A 16,932-nucleotide genomic window follows, 5' to 3' on the forward strand; every position below is an offset into this window, starting at 1 on the left:
TGGATAAGTCTGGGAGCCGAGGTCCAAATCATACCACTATGGCAGAGTTACTGCTTCTTCATGAACAGGTCCTCACATTGTAGTGGCAACTGCAGCAAGGAGCCAATTGGGACCGAGCAGATCACGAAGTAAATTTCTGAGCAGAGCTGACTTACTGCATCTGTTTACCTACTAAGGTTCCTAGTTACACTTAATGCTGCAGTGGCATGGAGAGCAGGCCCCATGAAGCAACAACCATGCTGTAGCAGTACCTATGAAGTAGGGTCGCTAGCCTCCAGGTAGCGGCTGGAGATCTTCTGGAATTACAACTGGTCTCCAGGTCACAGAGATCAGTTCACCTGGAGAAAATGGCTACTTTGGGGGGTGGAATTATGCCATGCCAAGGTCTTTTCCCTCCCCAAACCCCACTTTCTCCAGTTTTCTCCAGGTTTCACATCCCAGATCTCCAGGAATTTCCCAACTCGGAGCTGGCAACCCTTCCATGAAGAGGTCTTTAGGCAAGAAGGATGATGCAAATATCACTTCTTGATATTTATAGGGTGTCCTCTGTATACCAGACCATGTGATCCACCCTCTGCCCTCTGATCCTTAGCTGCAGATTTTACTGCTGCAGCTTGAGGAACATAGAAATGCTAACCTTATGTCTAGAGGGTTGAGATTAACAAGACAACATGAATGGGAAGAGGAGTCAGAGGGAGATCATGTGCAAAAGGATCAGTGACTACGGTCTGGAGATCTGAGTCAGGCGACTCTAAAAAAAACAGGCTGCGAAGATGCACACATTAAATTGTTTGATATACAAATGTGGGGCATTTAAATCCATCAAGGCTGTGACCATATTTCCTCTGTACCATGTCTCCAGATCTTTCCAAGTTGCAATTACCACAAGCTTTTGTGTGCAAACCTGTTAATCAGAGGATAAGGCAATTTTGTATGAAAAGTGTCTCGCTGTCATTACTACATGCTCCTTGGGGACTGAAGCTAGTATTAGAAATATCATCTACGCTCTTTGCACAGGATGATGATTAGGAAGCTTGGGGGAAAAATGGCTTCATTCCACCTTACCAAAAGTTTTTTTGACCTAAAGGAAACCTGACTTTCTCTGTCCAGTCTTTTAAAGGACTTTTCACAGAGTAGCACAAGATGTGGATGTGCTTGCTCATACAATATCTTCAGGATTTTCTAAGTTTTTCATACCTCCTTTTCTACTGCACTGTATAAGTGATTTGATTTTGGAAAGGACCTCCATACTCGGCACATATTTATAAGGGCAAATTCCTCCACTATCATGTTATCTGATTTTACCAGTGCCTGATTGGTGCTCGGTCTTTTACAGGCATAGAAGACAAAAGTAGGAGTTCAATTCTCTGTTACATTTGCATATAAAATAAAGCCAATTTACCACATCAGGTTCAGATTAGGAATCAGAACCCACTTTGCAGTCTTCTCTTCCCCCCACCATCCCTTGTCTTGAACCTGGAATACAGTCAGAACACATAAGCTGACATGATTGCCATGGCAACTGACTGTGATGTCATGCAAATAAAGGATTAGCACCGATTTTCACTGCAGGACTGTTCTAAAGGAGATGCAGGGTGAACAAGGAATACAAAAAAAGAGGAAAATAGCTTGAATGCTGTTAATGGTATAGTCAAATCTGTTTTATGTAAATGTTCTTTTCCCCTTATTTTTCTCCCTTTGTGCTAACTGTCTCAGTTAGGAGCCAAGTCATGAGGCCTGGGAAAAAAATGCCTGAACATACATCTCAGGAAAACATCCTTATCTGATGGTGAGGATTTGATCTTTTTCCACCCCCAGGCATCAACAATGAAGACACTAGATGACTAGTGGTGCCAAGAGATGGTCAACTTTCTTCGCATTAGTCTTACTGCAGAGTTTCTTGTAGTTATGGATCCACCGACTATGTTTTCTTCATCCTTCTCTAAGTCTGTCCTGTATTGCTGTGTAGAAAGGGTTGCTTCGTACAGATGATCCCGGTAGAATGGGCTCAGGGACTGAGGATCACTGACAGGTTGACAACCTACCTGAGATTTGCTAATTGTATGTGCTTCTACACAGGGGCAGGAGGACATGCGGCTGCTGTGATTTATACACTCGTGTCAGATTGGAAAAGGCCACCACATTTAACAACGTAAGAAAAGCCTTGCTGGAACAGAGCAGTGGTCCATCTAGTCCAACATCCTGTCTCACACCGTGGCCAGTGTTACTCTGGAAGGCCAACAGGACACAAGAGGCTGAAGCCTTCCCCAATGCTGCCTCCTGGCACCGGTATTCAAAAATACCCTGCCTCTGATTACGGAGTCCTCGCTTAGTTACCATGTCTAACCCCCCTTCTAAAGCCATCTACATCTCCTCAGTGTCATGGATGGCCTTGGTTTAACATGGGAAAAATGAGTCATCATCATAGGAGGACAACCTGCCCCCGAGCCTCTCCTTGGCAAACTCCTCCTGTGAGGTAGAGCCCTCAGGGGTCCCCCAAAGGGACGTGAACCAGCACTGGCCCGAGCCCTTGAGCCAGCATGGCAGGAGTGTGCGCGTGGCAGTCTGAGGCCTTCCCCCTGCTGAGGAGAGACCACTAAGTCCCTGTAGGATCTGGGTCCAAATACGCCTCATGAGCAGAGGTAATGATTAGGCTTGAAGATGACTCAGCTTGCAGAATGGAGCCTAATGAGGAACCAGCCTCATCTGTAGGCTACAGTTAGGGCTTGAGGTGGTGTGGGAATGATTAGTCTGCAGTCTTCTTGGCTAAACTGCTAGCCGCCTGACCCTCGCACTGCTTTCTGGACTTACCTTTGGATTATGTTACCTGGACTGCGACTTTAGACTGTGATATGAGAACCAGTCCTGTTGGAGACCCTGCAACTGGCTGAGGCTTGTCTCCCATTTGGGAAGTAGGACACTCTGGCAGTTTGCAGTTATGCTCACTGTAGCATCCACAATATGAGGAGGAGCCACGGGTCAGTGGCAGAACACACACTTTGCATAGAGAAGGTCACAATTTCAGCCCCTTACCTCTCCAGTGAAAAGGGTGAGGCATAGGTAAGGGTCCACGCTTCTCTGAGAGGCAATACTGACCTTGACAGTGCAAAGGTCTAATTTTGTGAGGACTGCTGAAACCTCCCAGGATGGCAGCAACCATGTGGTAACTGTTGGAGTTGGCCTTCCAAAGGATACTTTCTGATTACGGAGCAGATCAGGAGCATTTCAGAGCATCTGACCACATTTTCTTTTATGGACAGATTTTTGGCACTCTAAGGGGCTACAAATCATGTCTTTTTTACATTTAATAAATATAATTGGCTAAAGAAAGGGAAGCGTAAACCATCAGGAACATGATAAAACAACATCCATGGAATATTTTCAAATCTTAATGATAGCTACAAGGTTTGGAAACTTCCAAGAGGATGGTGAAACCAAGACGAAAACAGTCTTTTTTATTCTAAATTTCTGTATTTACAGTGAAAGCCATTTTACACAGTGTTTGTAAGTCTCTGCATAAAAGAGCCACAGTCATCCAATGTCATTGTGCTTACATTAGTAACAAATGTTTAACACTTGAGTATATTATTAACAGAAAAAATGGACAAAGAGGCATTAAAAAAAACAGGCAGCGTGTATGGAATTTTTCACATAGGTTGAGACAAAACAAAATATGGGCCAGTTTTTTAAAAAGAAAGGCAATTTTTCAGTCACCCACAATGCATGGCGCTTCTTTCCTTTTGTTCATTTATGCACGACGTGTTGAGCTTCAAATCTCAAGCCTTTTCACATCAGGATTTGCAGGCACTTTTAGCAACCCAGCTATGTATATATAGATATATTTCTTCCACAATACACAAAAGTTCAGACTCTCAAACACAAAACCAGCTGTTGGAAAGGAAAATTTCACATACCCCCATAAGCACAGTCAAAACATCACTACCAGAGCAAATTTTTTGTTTCAGTTATTTTTGGACACCAGCGCATTTTCATGACGATGTGGAGCAATTTTTTCATCAGTTCTCTTTTTATTTATACACATTAATGGTTTGGTTGCTTTTTTGTTTTTACTGTGATCCCGAGATGCAAAAAACAGCAATATGGAAGCACAGAACAAACTGTCCAATGAGGCTTCATACACTGTCAAAAAAGACAGTTTTTAAAAAAAAAATCATTCAAAAATAGAATTTAATTGTATATCATCCTCCTCGGACAAAATAAAAGACGAATTAAATTACCAAGATATATGGAACAACTGAGCAGTGATTCACCTATTGTTCATTTGGGGGCTCACTTTGTACGTAATGGAATTTCATTTTTTTAAAAAAATCCCCAAATTTGCTAAACCAATCTAAAAAGGTATTCCCTCCTTCACCATTCCGCAAGCTCCATGAAGAATCCATTTATCTCCACTGTCCTTAACAGACGTTACCTTATACATACAAACAATTCTCCATGATAATATACTGTATATATGGTTAGCTATAAGACAAATGCAACAAGGTCCGCAGGGTAGAGGAAATATAGCATTTTTTTTGCTTCAGAATGAGGATAAAGCTTTCTGATAGGAGCCAAGATTGGATGTGTGCAGAAGAAGAACAGTGTTTCAGCATACAGACATTTAATTACCTATCAAATGTAAAACATCAAGGGCCAGAGACTGTGAGCGGACATCTACCTTACTGCTTGAGATTGGTATATTCCCCTTTTCCCTCAACCTGTGGGGAACAATAACAGACACACCAATGTGTTCTTTAATCAGAAACCAATGAATGCTAGACGTTGGTACCGTAACTCGCTGTAGAGTTGAACACTTGATATAGCAAAAATGCAGTTAAAGCAGTCACTGAGAGCACAGGACTGAGCTAGGACACTTGAACACTAAGACACATCACTTGCCTAGAGTATGATTGTCAAATGATGGAAACTCCTTCCATGAATGTAACACTTGAGACACAATGGCAAAGACGCAAGGCCCTCTGATTCTTTGCCCATATTGCTAAAGGCACTGAAGCAGACAAGAATTCCTTAGTACCTCCACTTGAAAAAAAGTCTTCCAAGAACAAGTCTTTTCATATGATTATTGCAATGGGATGTTGGCCTTTTTCGGGGACTCAAGAATAAAATGGCCTCCCTTTTTCTGGCGTTTGTAATCTGTTTAGTCTGGCAACCTGAGACGGCGAAGGTGGGACATCTTGCCTGAAAGGACCTTTGGGAGTGGCGTAATTTGGGTCCTGCACTTTTTTATAGGAGTCATAGTTGCTGGACCCTTCCGATGAGGTCTTTTTTTTCAACTGTTGCTCTTTCCGCCTCTGCTCTTGGCGCAACAGCTCTTGGGTTTCGAGCATTACCCGGGCATTGAAGCCGTGGCCTCCCATGTAGCCATTTCTCGAGCCCTGGTAACTGGAATACCTTGGGTTGTCTTTTGCACTCTGGAAACCTTCTCCAGGAGAGTAGTTCTGCTCCTGCTCCCAAGAATCTTGAGAAATGGAGCTCGCGTTTTTTCGGCTTTGTCTGAAAACAGAAAAAAATGTAAATAAATATTCATATTCCAAAAAAAGGGGGATGTTTCCATCAAATCAACATGATGTAAAAACTATGGTCAGTAATTCAATGAAAAGTGGGCACATGTTTGTTTTTTAATGAGAGCATGTTGGACTCCTTTCCACTAAGCGTCAAACTAGATGCGACAGATGTTTTAAAGTCAAATTACAGCCGCACACTGCTGTGATTTGGATTGGGGCCACTCAAGAAGGTAAGGTATAGTTTAGCTGTTTCATTCCATTTGCTTTTGATATTCAAAACTATTTCCCTAAATCAATCCAACTTAGTAAAAGGGAGTTATTGGATCCAGTTCCTTCTGAAGAAACCTAATACATTTTTAGCATAATATATTTGCTGGATATATTTCTTCACATTAGCTACACTCAGTTGTACAGTAAGGCATGCTTAAATAATTGATTTCAGTGGGGTTAGCCTATTAACAACAACAACAACAACATTTGATTTATATATCGCCCTTCAGGTCAACTTAACTTCCACTCAGAGCGGTTTACAAAGTGTGTTGTTATTATCCTCACGACATGGGTGGTGCTGAAAGAACTCTGAAGAGCTGTGACTGACTCAAGGTCACCCCACTGGCTTCAAGTGGAAGAGTAGGGAAACAAACCTGGCTTTCCAGATTAGAGTCCTGCCGCTATTAACCATTACACCAAACTGTTAGACTAAGGCTGAAAAATGCAGAGTCAGTTACAGGTTTTGAGGAGGCCCTCTGCAAAATGTGCTCACGGCTTCCCATGCCCACTACTAGGCTCCCCTTCTTGCCCTCCTACCTGGGTGCCCCCACTTGCCTGTGCAGCCTTTCTTTGCCCACTTGCAAGTTCTCTTACCACCTGCAGTCATAGCTGCCCACGCTGCCTGCACATCATTTCCCTGATCATGCTGGGTGGTGGGTGTGTCCAGGAGTGCCACTGCCATAGCTATCAGGAATACTGATGCTTTTGCACCACTCACATGCCCTTCTCCAGCAGCACTAGGCCGCATATGCAGCTGGGAGCAGAGGTGACAAAGCACTCACAAGAAGGCAGTGGAAGTGCAGGCATCAGAGGACATGCAAGAGTAGGGAGTTAGCAGCAGCGGACCCCACCAGAAGCCACAGGCCCTGGCAGCTGACCCACCAGCCCTGACCAAATTCCATAATGAATCTGCCTGCGTGTTCAATTATTGACCATGAACAGAATCCAATGTAAGTAAATGGCTACATTCCATTTATTTCAGCAAACACTAATTATAATACATCCTACAATTTTGTTCCAAAGAAATAAGAGTAATCTACATAACATTCATGGACCATTTCGAGGCTGCATCCAGATCCATGCTCTTTCCTTTCACTTTTATTCTTCACTATCCAGGTTGGAAGCTTTTCATATTTCCTGTTACAGGAGTGCTCCAGAATTGCCAGCTGTGGTTTCTTGTTCTTTAAAAAATAAATGCCAACTAGATACTGTGGCATGTTTCCTGATCAAGTTATCCTAGTTTGCTGGAGAAAGCATCCCTTCTGTGTGCTCTGTGTTTCCCTCATGGTGGAAAAATCCTCAGCAAAAAGTGCAAGAAGCTCCTAAGCTGCATGGACCCTTAGAAAAAGAGACATTCAGGCAACGTCCCTTATCATGGTGGATTCCTTGACGGTGGCAGTTGCTGGACTTCCTTTGTTCCCAACATGCCTGTCTTGTCTCTTTTACTTAAGAGTAACCAGCTCATCTTCAGTTTGAAGGTGCTCCTTGGGGCACTACACTATAAATATTCACAGACAGCAAGTTCTGTAACTGTAATTAGAACCAATCAAACATAACATCACAATAGACCTGGACATGAAATATATTAGTATTCGGAGGTTCATCAACCCTGTTTACCAAGGACCATCTGTCACCTTTTCAAGCCCTGCAGGTTCACCCTGCTGCAGAGGAAACCTGTTTCCTTTCAATGTGTCAGTTTGAAAAGCCGGTGCATCATAGTGGCAAAGAGAATGAGATGTGATCTGGGGGTGGTGGAGGTGGTGACCAGTTCAAAACTTGCCTCTCCAACTGCTCCCTAACTGCAATGCAAGGGTAGTGAATAATACATATAACTAGATAATATATATGAAGTACTTTAAACCCTTGTATGCTCAATATAAATGCTATACTACAGACATACAAACAAAAAAGGACCCTATATAATAAACACAAAAATGCCTATATTTCAATACATGGATACTCAGTAGTACATACGATGGTCATCTGATAACAACCAGGAGGTTTCAAAATGAGTCATGAGTCTGAAGAACTCATAATATTTGATGTAGTTCAAGTTCACTGATATGTATTTGACAATTATGTTTTTTGAAAACTGAGACATAATTGTTTTGATTGTTATAGTTGTATATTGCACTGGGTGATTGTATACTGATTATTCATGTACTAGAATATAGAGTATTTGCATATTATTGTCTATATGCTTGCAATAATGAAAAACCCTCCACCCCAAAACTTTTTTGCCAAGTTCTGAGGCTTACCAGTCATACAGCATGAACGTGTGTTTTTCTTTGTGTTTCCTGTAAATGGCACCTGTCCCTTCCAATCAGGCCCTTGCAAGGGAGGAACACAGAGCACTCCCAGCCAATCCCAAACTGCAGAGAGCTGCCAATGGAAATTTTTTGGCAGAAAACTAAATGTTTTTTATTGTCAGTCACTGTAAGAGTAGGGAAAGAAAATGAATGTGGGGGGATGCTTATTCCCAGTATGGAGCTCTCCTGCTAGGCTGCCACCATTTTAGAAATCAGTAGAGATAAGAGCAGCTGTGCAGAGAGTGGGGGTCTGTAAAATCCATCCCCTTTGTTCAATCTGCTTGAAACTTAGGAAGTCTTTCGATTAGAGGAAGGACTGTGTTCTGTGCAAATTTGGTGCCATTATTTTTACAAACAGCTGCCCCAAATCCTTGAATAGATTTCCCATTGAAAATAATGGTCCTGAACTAGTAATAGCCTGCCTGGAAATAAGCAAGAATGGTAAAAAAATTTCCCCCCAAAGTCTGGATCAGAAATTATAATGAAAAATTTCTCTGTGCACAACCCTACTAGTAACCAGCTGCCAAAACAATTTACAAGGGCTGTGTGAAAAGGGTCTTAGACGAAAACCTAGATTCAAATGAAGTTAACTCGGGTCTGTTACTGCCTCGCAGAGTCTAGCCTACCTCACAGGGGGCTGTGAAGACAAAATGGGAAGGGTGCTTCTCTTCTTTGACTTCCTTGGAGAGAATAAAAACTTAATAAGGCATAGGTAGAATAAAAACTTAATAAAGGCATAGGTTTAGACTGCAGCAAAAAGGACCACCGATGGACGGGCTTCCAACAGCAGACCGTAACTTTCTCACCTCCCTCCTCCTTCTGTAGTTCCTAAGTGTCCCCTGAAATGCCCCTCTTGTGGTCTCATGTGGGGATGAAACTGGAGGTCTGAAGCAGATAAGGGGAATCAGTGAACCCCCATCCCCCCAGGCAAAATCCAACATGTAATGTTTTGTCTAAATGACAGAAGCATTCAGAAGGCCAATCTCTTCTCTGCTTCTACTGACCTCAATAATGCAGCAAAGACTAGCCACCTACTTGGTCCAAGATTGTTTCCTCAGAAACCTAACTTTTCTCATAACTATCTGGTATTTATTAAGGTCCCATTTTAATTGTATTTTATTTTTATTATTTTAATAATTGTATTTTATGCTTGTAAGATAGATTTCTATTTTTACTGTTTTTAACTTTGTATTGTGACGGCCTTTGGCCATATACAATTAAACCTACTACTGCTACTACCTACTTGGAGAACCCTTTGTTGGCTGCACTCTCAAACAACATATAAACAACTTTTGGTCCACTCCATGATAAATATACACAGGATGTCCCTTAGCTTATAAACATAATTATGGGCATATCTTAGCAATTTATGGGAGTGTGAAGATAATTCAACTGTTCTAATATGTTTGTGGTTAAAACAACCAAATCTCATGGATATTTGTGTGACCTTGGTATTTTTCTTTTCTCTCCATACACTTAAAAGTGAAAACTATGTTCATGCACCTATATGTGGCATGTCAAGGCCTCTGGAGGAAAAAAGACATTCCCTGTCCAGTGTGACTCATCAACACTTCTGTTTCCCATAAGCTTTCTAAAATAACTCTGCTTCTGAAACACTTAGTGAAACAAAGCTAACAAAATGAATGGCCTGAGTGCACAAAGCTGCCAAAGTTTTCGAGATGCATTCAAACCACTTCTCGATACCACATTCCAAAGCCAGAGTTAAATGCAACTTTAAACAGCTTCACTTCAAAGCTGACAAAAACTAATTGAGTGGACTTCATCTAATCCTGTCTGTTATTCATAGGGCAAGTTTAAAGCTGGTTAGACTGTTTATGCCACCTTCACAGGAAAGATATTGAAATAATTTATAAACTCTGGAAACAAGTTATAAATATAACTGCATGGAACCTGGATGATGCATGCGGGGAAGAAACAAAGACCGAAGCACGTATTAATCTGTTTGTGCACAGATGTTTTGTAGAACAGACCTTGAACAAACTGTTTCCCTTGAACTGAGAATATATTTCTAGCTCTATGGAAAGTCGTTCCACAGTCTCTCTGTAATAATTAAATGAAATAATAATGCAATTTTTTCCCCCATGGAGCTTTTCAGCTGTAATTTATCAAACTCATTATTTGGAGACCTTTGAAAATGAATCCATGGTTGAGAAGTCTCAAGAATGCCCCTCTTTTGGCTACTGATTCAGACATATGCAAACAGGACGCCTGGTGAATGCTTTACAATACACAACAGTTAAGTTCCTCTTTGGGTGTTTATTTTTGTTCACAAAGAAGAATCTTAACTGCTCGAAATGCATCCAGTCTCTGTAGTTTGACTGACAATAAATCTTTGCACTTCCTCTGCTTCACCTTTCTGTTTAGATTTCATTTGGTGCAATTGTCACAATTTGTAAAGATTCCCTGGGTTATTAAGTGTGGCTAGTAGTGATGTCTTGGGACCTTTCACAGGGTGGGTGCACTGAATAAGTGTCCCTCCAAAATAAATATGAAAAAGTGTCCTCAGCAGCACCTCCTCTATTTGTAAAGTAAAGAGAAAAAAATGTAGGTTTGTTACATGTGCCTTTCTTTTCTGACAAAGAAAATATGCCAGGACATGGCAATCACCACGGACATATATTACCAACCGCCTTAATTAAGTGAAGAATTAAGTCAAAGAAAATCCTAACAACTTTGGATTTACAGGTTTGTGGAACTCAACATCCTGCTCTGCAAAGAAGTCTTAATGGGTGGGAAATTACAGGATTCCCGGGCTTGATTCCAGCGCCAAAAATTGGGTGAGGACTGGGAGCCAAAGAACAGACAGATAAACATGAGTCTGGCCATCTACTTTCCCAGTTTCTTTCCAAATCCAAGTTTCCCTTCCAGTCCTCCTGACTAACTTCATCCAATCTCCAATAAATCAATTGGTTTCAAAACCCACCCGATCCCCTTTGACCCGCAATGAATCTCTTGGCTTTCTTCTTCCCATCCCACCCACACATACCTCCATCCCCCGAAGGGGCCGCTAGTCTTCCCAAACTAGTCCCGACTTCTGATTCCAAACTGCAGTGCTTACCTCAAATGTGATTTAAATCATTGATTTCCAGAGCCGGCCCAAAGCACTCAACACATGCCTTGAAGCCCTTAGGTGCTGCCTTTGGATAGCTACAAGCAACTCCTCCCTCCACCCCACCCCGTTATTTTTTTCCCCTTTAGAATTCAGCTCCCTCCTGGACAGCAGCCTGTGAGCACTCTGCCTATAAATCTTGATTTTAAACTAAAGTATGTCTACAGACAGCACTTAAATTTTGCAACCAATTAAACGTGTCAGAAATTTGGATGTGGCCCAATCTGATATAGCTTTTTGTGGTAATCTCCCTATTCACTCCATTAATTCTTTTATGACATATATCTGTATCATCATCCAACATTCACTTTGTTTCAATCTATAAAGAAAGAATACTTCCCATTACTCTAACTTCCTCTAATAAAGTTTGTATTTATCTTTCCCCCCTAGTTAGGTGAAATCACAATGCACAAGGCCCCTTAATGCCATGCAGTTTTGAAAGGTAGATCTAAGAGCTGCAAGATAGTTGTGATTTGTCAGATCTGTCAAGAAGCCAACAGAGCCTTTCTTTGAGCAGAAAGCCACCTACCCATGGAGTGCAACCTTCTCACCTCCTTCTCCCTCTGCAACCCGAAAATTCCCCACCAACTGCTGCTCCTGGTGTTCCCTGCCCCCCCCCAGCAGCATTTTGCAGGACATTTTGGGCTGCAGTAGGAGGGGATGAGCAAGGAAGTTGTAATCTGCAGGTGGAAAGCATTCTTCCCACAGAAACACTCCACTAGATCCAGCTCTTTACATCTACCTTCTTCAGAAAATCACATGTTCAAGTACTGCGTTTCTCTCTGCATAGACAGGAATTCCATTTGCACACAATGGTTTTAGATTGTTGCCATACCTGGGTAGTGAACTGTACTGTCGCTGAGCTTGTTGGAAAGTCTCTCTTTCTTCTTGCCGTTGCTTCTGCATCTGAACTTCTACCGATACAGAATGCCTGCCACTTTGAGAGTATGTCTTCGAATTTGGCTAGGGTATAAAAAAGTACATTTTGACTCCAAAACAATAAATGATATTCCTGTCTGCAGACAATTAGAACAAAATAACTCTTTGTTATCAACAAAACCGTTTGAAAAAAAGACCTTTAACATGCAGCTTTTTACAAGAAGTATTAGAAAAGGCCGTACATCTTTAAAATATTATAATCCTAGGAGACGTTCTGCCAACTCTGTGGCTCCTTATCTTTTCTGAAGTTTTGCTGAGACCCAGAAGTCAAATCCCAGCCCAAGTGGCTTCACATTGGCTTCTGCACCCGTTAGAAAGATCAGGCTACATAAATGTCAAATCCAGAGAGGAGTCTTAAGAATCTTGTACACTTGGGGAGAATCATCCCCTGCGCTGATTGTCTGCAATGTCAAAAAGCCAAGATTTTTTGGCTCTCATGGGCATCATGAAACAGGAAAACAGACAGTTATTTTTTAAAACCGTTTTTGTGTGTGTGAAAGAATGACATAACAGTTTGGGTCAAAAGGAGGTTGCTATAGTCTAGGAAACCTCAGGGTCATAAAAAGCCTTCAAAATACAGTCATCTAGACTCACTCATAATATGTCCATGATAACAGAACCATAAAAATATTACTGAGAGATAAGTATGTTAAGAAGAAGTATCAAATAAACCACCATTAGAAATGTAATTAAAAAGTGATCTTTGTTTACTCCAACATCGTCAACTTTACATGCAGGTTTCAGAATATCTCGGTAGGATCCTGCAAAAGGTTACCAGAGTAACAGGGATTTTTTAATAGAACAAATATATCACATAAATGCATGTATGAATGAGAGACTGTCCGTTTGTCCATCCATCCATATAGCCAGCCAGCCAGCACAATTTTATCCTTTCTATGATGGACAGCTCCAGTTCTGCCTCTCCTGGAAGCAGCCTATGGGAGCTGATGGATTGTTGGGACCAAGCTGTCGGTTTAAATCTATTAGAACTGTTAGACAGAAGGGAAGGATTTTGTAAGGATGAGGGAAGAGGCAAGAATAGCTGATTGCTGACCACTTTTATATAGTAATCATCCACTGTTACGAGAGTTTGGGATTATATGTGTTCACATGTTAAGAACAATGTATCCCTGTGTTTTTGACTCATACTTAAGTTGTTAAACTTGTAAATAACAATAACACTTTCCCCCCTCTGTTTAAACCTGGCTGACTGGATGCATGTTGGTTCACCGATATCATAAAAACAAAATTTTGGAAGCGACCACAAAGATCATTTAGTCCAACCCCCTGCACAATGCAGGAAATTCACTGTGACCTCCTACTCCCCCAGTGACTCCAGCTCAATGGCCATAGGAAGGCAAAATATCTCCAGGAATCCCCGGACACAACAGGTCAGATTGGCCGGCTGATATATGTATATCAGCTGCTTTTCATCTTTGTTTTGATTATTATTATTATTATTATTTATTTATTTATTTATTTATTTATTTATTTATTTTGACATATCCTGCCTCTCTACCATATTTAGTGCTCGAGGCAGTTTACAATATATAATATAGTGAATGGTATTATAATTATTATTTTTTATTGTAAGCCCCTTGGGTGCTCCTTTGAGTAGAAAGCTGGGCTACCAATGATTTAAATAAATAACAAAAACAAACTTTGTGTCTGGCAATTTAAATCTATGTACACCTAGTCCAAGCATGATTCTAGACTGATGCTGTGTGCTCCGTTATTAATCCAGCCTGCTAGGCCTAAATCCTACCCTTTCCCTCAATCTATATAATTTAAAGCAACATAGAGTTGACAGTCTTCTGGTGGGATCCCCCGCTACCACCCTCCACCCCCTGCCATCACCCCCTGCCACACCCCTGCCATCTGGCTGGCAGGGGAACAGGCATCCCAGGGTGCACTGTGGGTGCAGCAAGACTATGTCACTCCCACGAGTAATGTCATCACGTAGGCCCTGAGAGTGCTCCCATGCCTTGCACTGGGCTGTTCTGAGCCCCAAACAGGCTGATTCTTTGAGAATCATCTTGTTGCAAAGTGTGGGAGTGTTCCCAGGGCCTGTGTGATGACATCACTCTTGGTACTGACATCATCGTGTAGTTATAGGAAGTGCGTGCACAAAGTGCCAGGTCCCTCATCCCACTGGGAAGAACCCTAAAGCAACATCTGGAACACTAATAACAGGGCTTTTTTTCAGGGGGAACGCGGGGGAACGGAGTTCCAGCACCTCTTGAAAATACTCAGCAATAGTGCTTCAAAATAATATGATTTCAAAGAATCCCGTGTGTTTCTTCTTCATTTCCCTCTTGAGAGTTCCGCCACCTCTTTTCCCAGAAAAAAACCCTGACTAAGATACTTTGATGGGCAAGAGATGTTCTTTAGACCCATCTGAACAACATCGAACTCACACTGAGTTTGAAAATATGTCCCAGTATGTCTGATGAATAAAAATCCATAGTGAAAACTGTGACTTTGTAATTGGCTAACGGTGTATTTTAGGAAAATTGTCAGCTTCATTTCACATCTGTACTTATTTTTTTTAATGGAACATTATACATAATAAATGAAGGATGGAATGCCTTGCCAACAGAGGAAAGAATATATCTCCATGCATTGGAATACAAACTGTATGCGCAGAATATAACTCTCAAACTAGTTAACACCTGTACAAACAAGGCAGCGCAAGTCAAAGTATAATTATTGTAATTCTTTAAAGCTATCAAACAAAGCTGGCTCCATCTTAACTGTGTAAATTGCAAAGCACTCTGGCCTTGTCTGGGAGGAGATGGGTGACAAGCACTGACCTTTTAAATCAAACACTGGTCAAGGCCGCTTTAACAAGCCAAGTCCTATTATACAAATAAATACATGTTTGTGGCATTCACAACACAGCTTAAATGAAGATGATCATTATGGTGCTAAACATTTTCTAAGCAAATGACATGCAAAAAGAAAGATCGATAGGGGCTTTCAAGGATGTGATAGTAAGATTTAAGAATGTGACATTAAGATGTAATTTGAGACCTCAGCTGAAGGAACATGCACCACAGGATGTTGTTGTTGTGTAGTTTTGTGCAGGGAAGGAGACAACACAAGGTTTTATTCTTCTGTTTTTCTTCCAGCTCCTGTTCTACTTTCCTGTTCTACAAATTCCTAAACATTAACAGTGAAACCAGCTACAGCACAACACAACAGTTGGTACAACACAACTGTTGGTAAAGAAAGGAGTTTGTGTGCAGAGAGTCAAAAGTTCAATTTTTGGCATCTCTACTTAAAGGATCTTAGACAGCAGTTGCTGGAAATGACTTCTTTATGTCCAAGACCATGGAGAGCCCCTTCCAGTCAGAGCAGTCAGCACTAGGCTAGACTGACCAGCCACTGGACTGACTTGGTGCGATGCAGCTGCATATTTCAGCATTAGTCGAGTTAAAACGAAAGTATGTATTTTGCATGGATTGTATCACCTTAGATCTTAATAGCTTTTCCACTGGTGCAAATGGGAGGAGAAGTCTCTTTTGACCTTCAGAAAACCTATGCCAGGGCCTTTTGGAACCACATGGACAAAAAAGCCTTGGAATGGAGATGCAGTGAGAACAGCTGGTAGAGTTCACCAATCAGTATTGTATATTCAGCAGGCTAAAGAGTGATGTTCTGAGCTTGTCTGGTTACCACAGGCTCATTTCCTTAAGGGACAAGTCTGTATCATCTGTCACTTGAAGAAAGTAAAGCATAGAAGAAAGGTTGGACTGAAGTTATGGAATGTGCATATGTGCTAGAATCATTAGCTGCCTGTGATCTAGGCAAATATGAATTACCTAAGAGTGGTCCAAAGCCGCAAATTTCTAGTTTTGCTAGATAAAAATTTTCAACAACCATTGCGCTTGAAGACTGCTTCATGTATAACTGAGGTCCATTGTGTCCTTTATCAGTTTGCTCTAAGGGCCAAACTACAAGTGACGAATGACACAGATTGGACACTTATCAGCTTCCCTCAAGTTCTGATGGGAAATATAGGCAGCTTGGCAGAATGTTGGACAAGTGACAGTGGAAAAGTCCATTGGACAGCAGCTGGAGAGCCAAGCTGCAAGACCAGGATGCCTACATTTCCCATCAAAACTTGAGGGAAGCTGGTAAGTGTCCAACCTGTGTCATTCGTCACTTGTAGCTTGGCCCTGAGTAGCAATACTGTTAGATAAGAGTAGATTGCTTGTAAAATTTCTTAAGTTTGAAGTTCCTAAAGATAAGATCAGTCAGACTATCCCAGGGAACTACTTAATTTTTGAATTATTATAATTTAATTTAAAAACCCTCACAGGAAAAAAAACTTTATTTGCTATGACTTTACCATCCTCCGAAGTCTTTGTTCCATACTGCGTTGTCACATCGTCAACAAAATCTTTTGGTCACCAGCCCATCAGGCTGAAAAAGGCAGTGAAAACATATGATGCCAAGGACAGTGAAGGCAAAGAAAAGGGGAAATGATGCCAAGAGGCAGCAACAGCTCAGGGAACAAAAGGACACAGAAAAGTATCAAAAGAGAAAAGGGAGTGTTTACAACTGTCAAAGATGGCCAGAGATAGAATTGCTGACATTTCCCAAAGAGAACATGAAACTAGATAAGTTGTTTGAGCTCAGCTTAGGGTTACCAGATCTCCTGCTCCCACCCTCTACAACCCGCTCCTACTTATAGGGCCAGCACCAGAGTTTCTGGTGCCTGCGGCCACTCGTGCACATGCGCGCGCGCGCACAG

The 16,932-nt window shown here is 41.6% G+C and overlaps 1 protein-coding gene across 1 annotated transcript in view; it reads right to left on the minus strand.

Moving 5' to 3' along the window:
• Positions 1-3,435: 3,435 nt before the first annotated feature.
• Positions 3,436-16,932, minus strand: part of PARD3 (par-3 family cell polarity regulator) — a 706,595-nt gene continuing 693,098 nt past the window's right edge. The window contains exons 24-25 of the mRNA XM_054991157.1: positions 12,070-12,197; positions 3,436-5,514 (exon numbers count right to left, since the gene is read on the minus strand). Coding sequence (XP_054847132.1) covers positions 5,115-5,514; positions 12,070-12,197 — 528 coding nt within the window. The 3' untranslated portion in view covers positions 3,436-5,114. The remainder of the gene's footprint in view (positions 5,515-12,069; positions 12,198-16,932) is intronic.

This window comes from Eublepharis macularius, chromosome 11 (assembly GCF_028583425.1).
Source record: "Eublepharis macularius isolate TG4126 chromosome 11, MPM_Emac_v1.0, whole genome shotgun sequence".
Taxonomy (NCBI): Eukaryota; Metazoa; Chordata; class Lepidosauria; order Squamata; family Eublepharidae; genus Eublepharis; species Eublepharis macularius.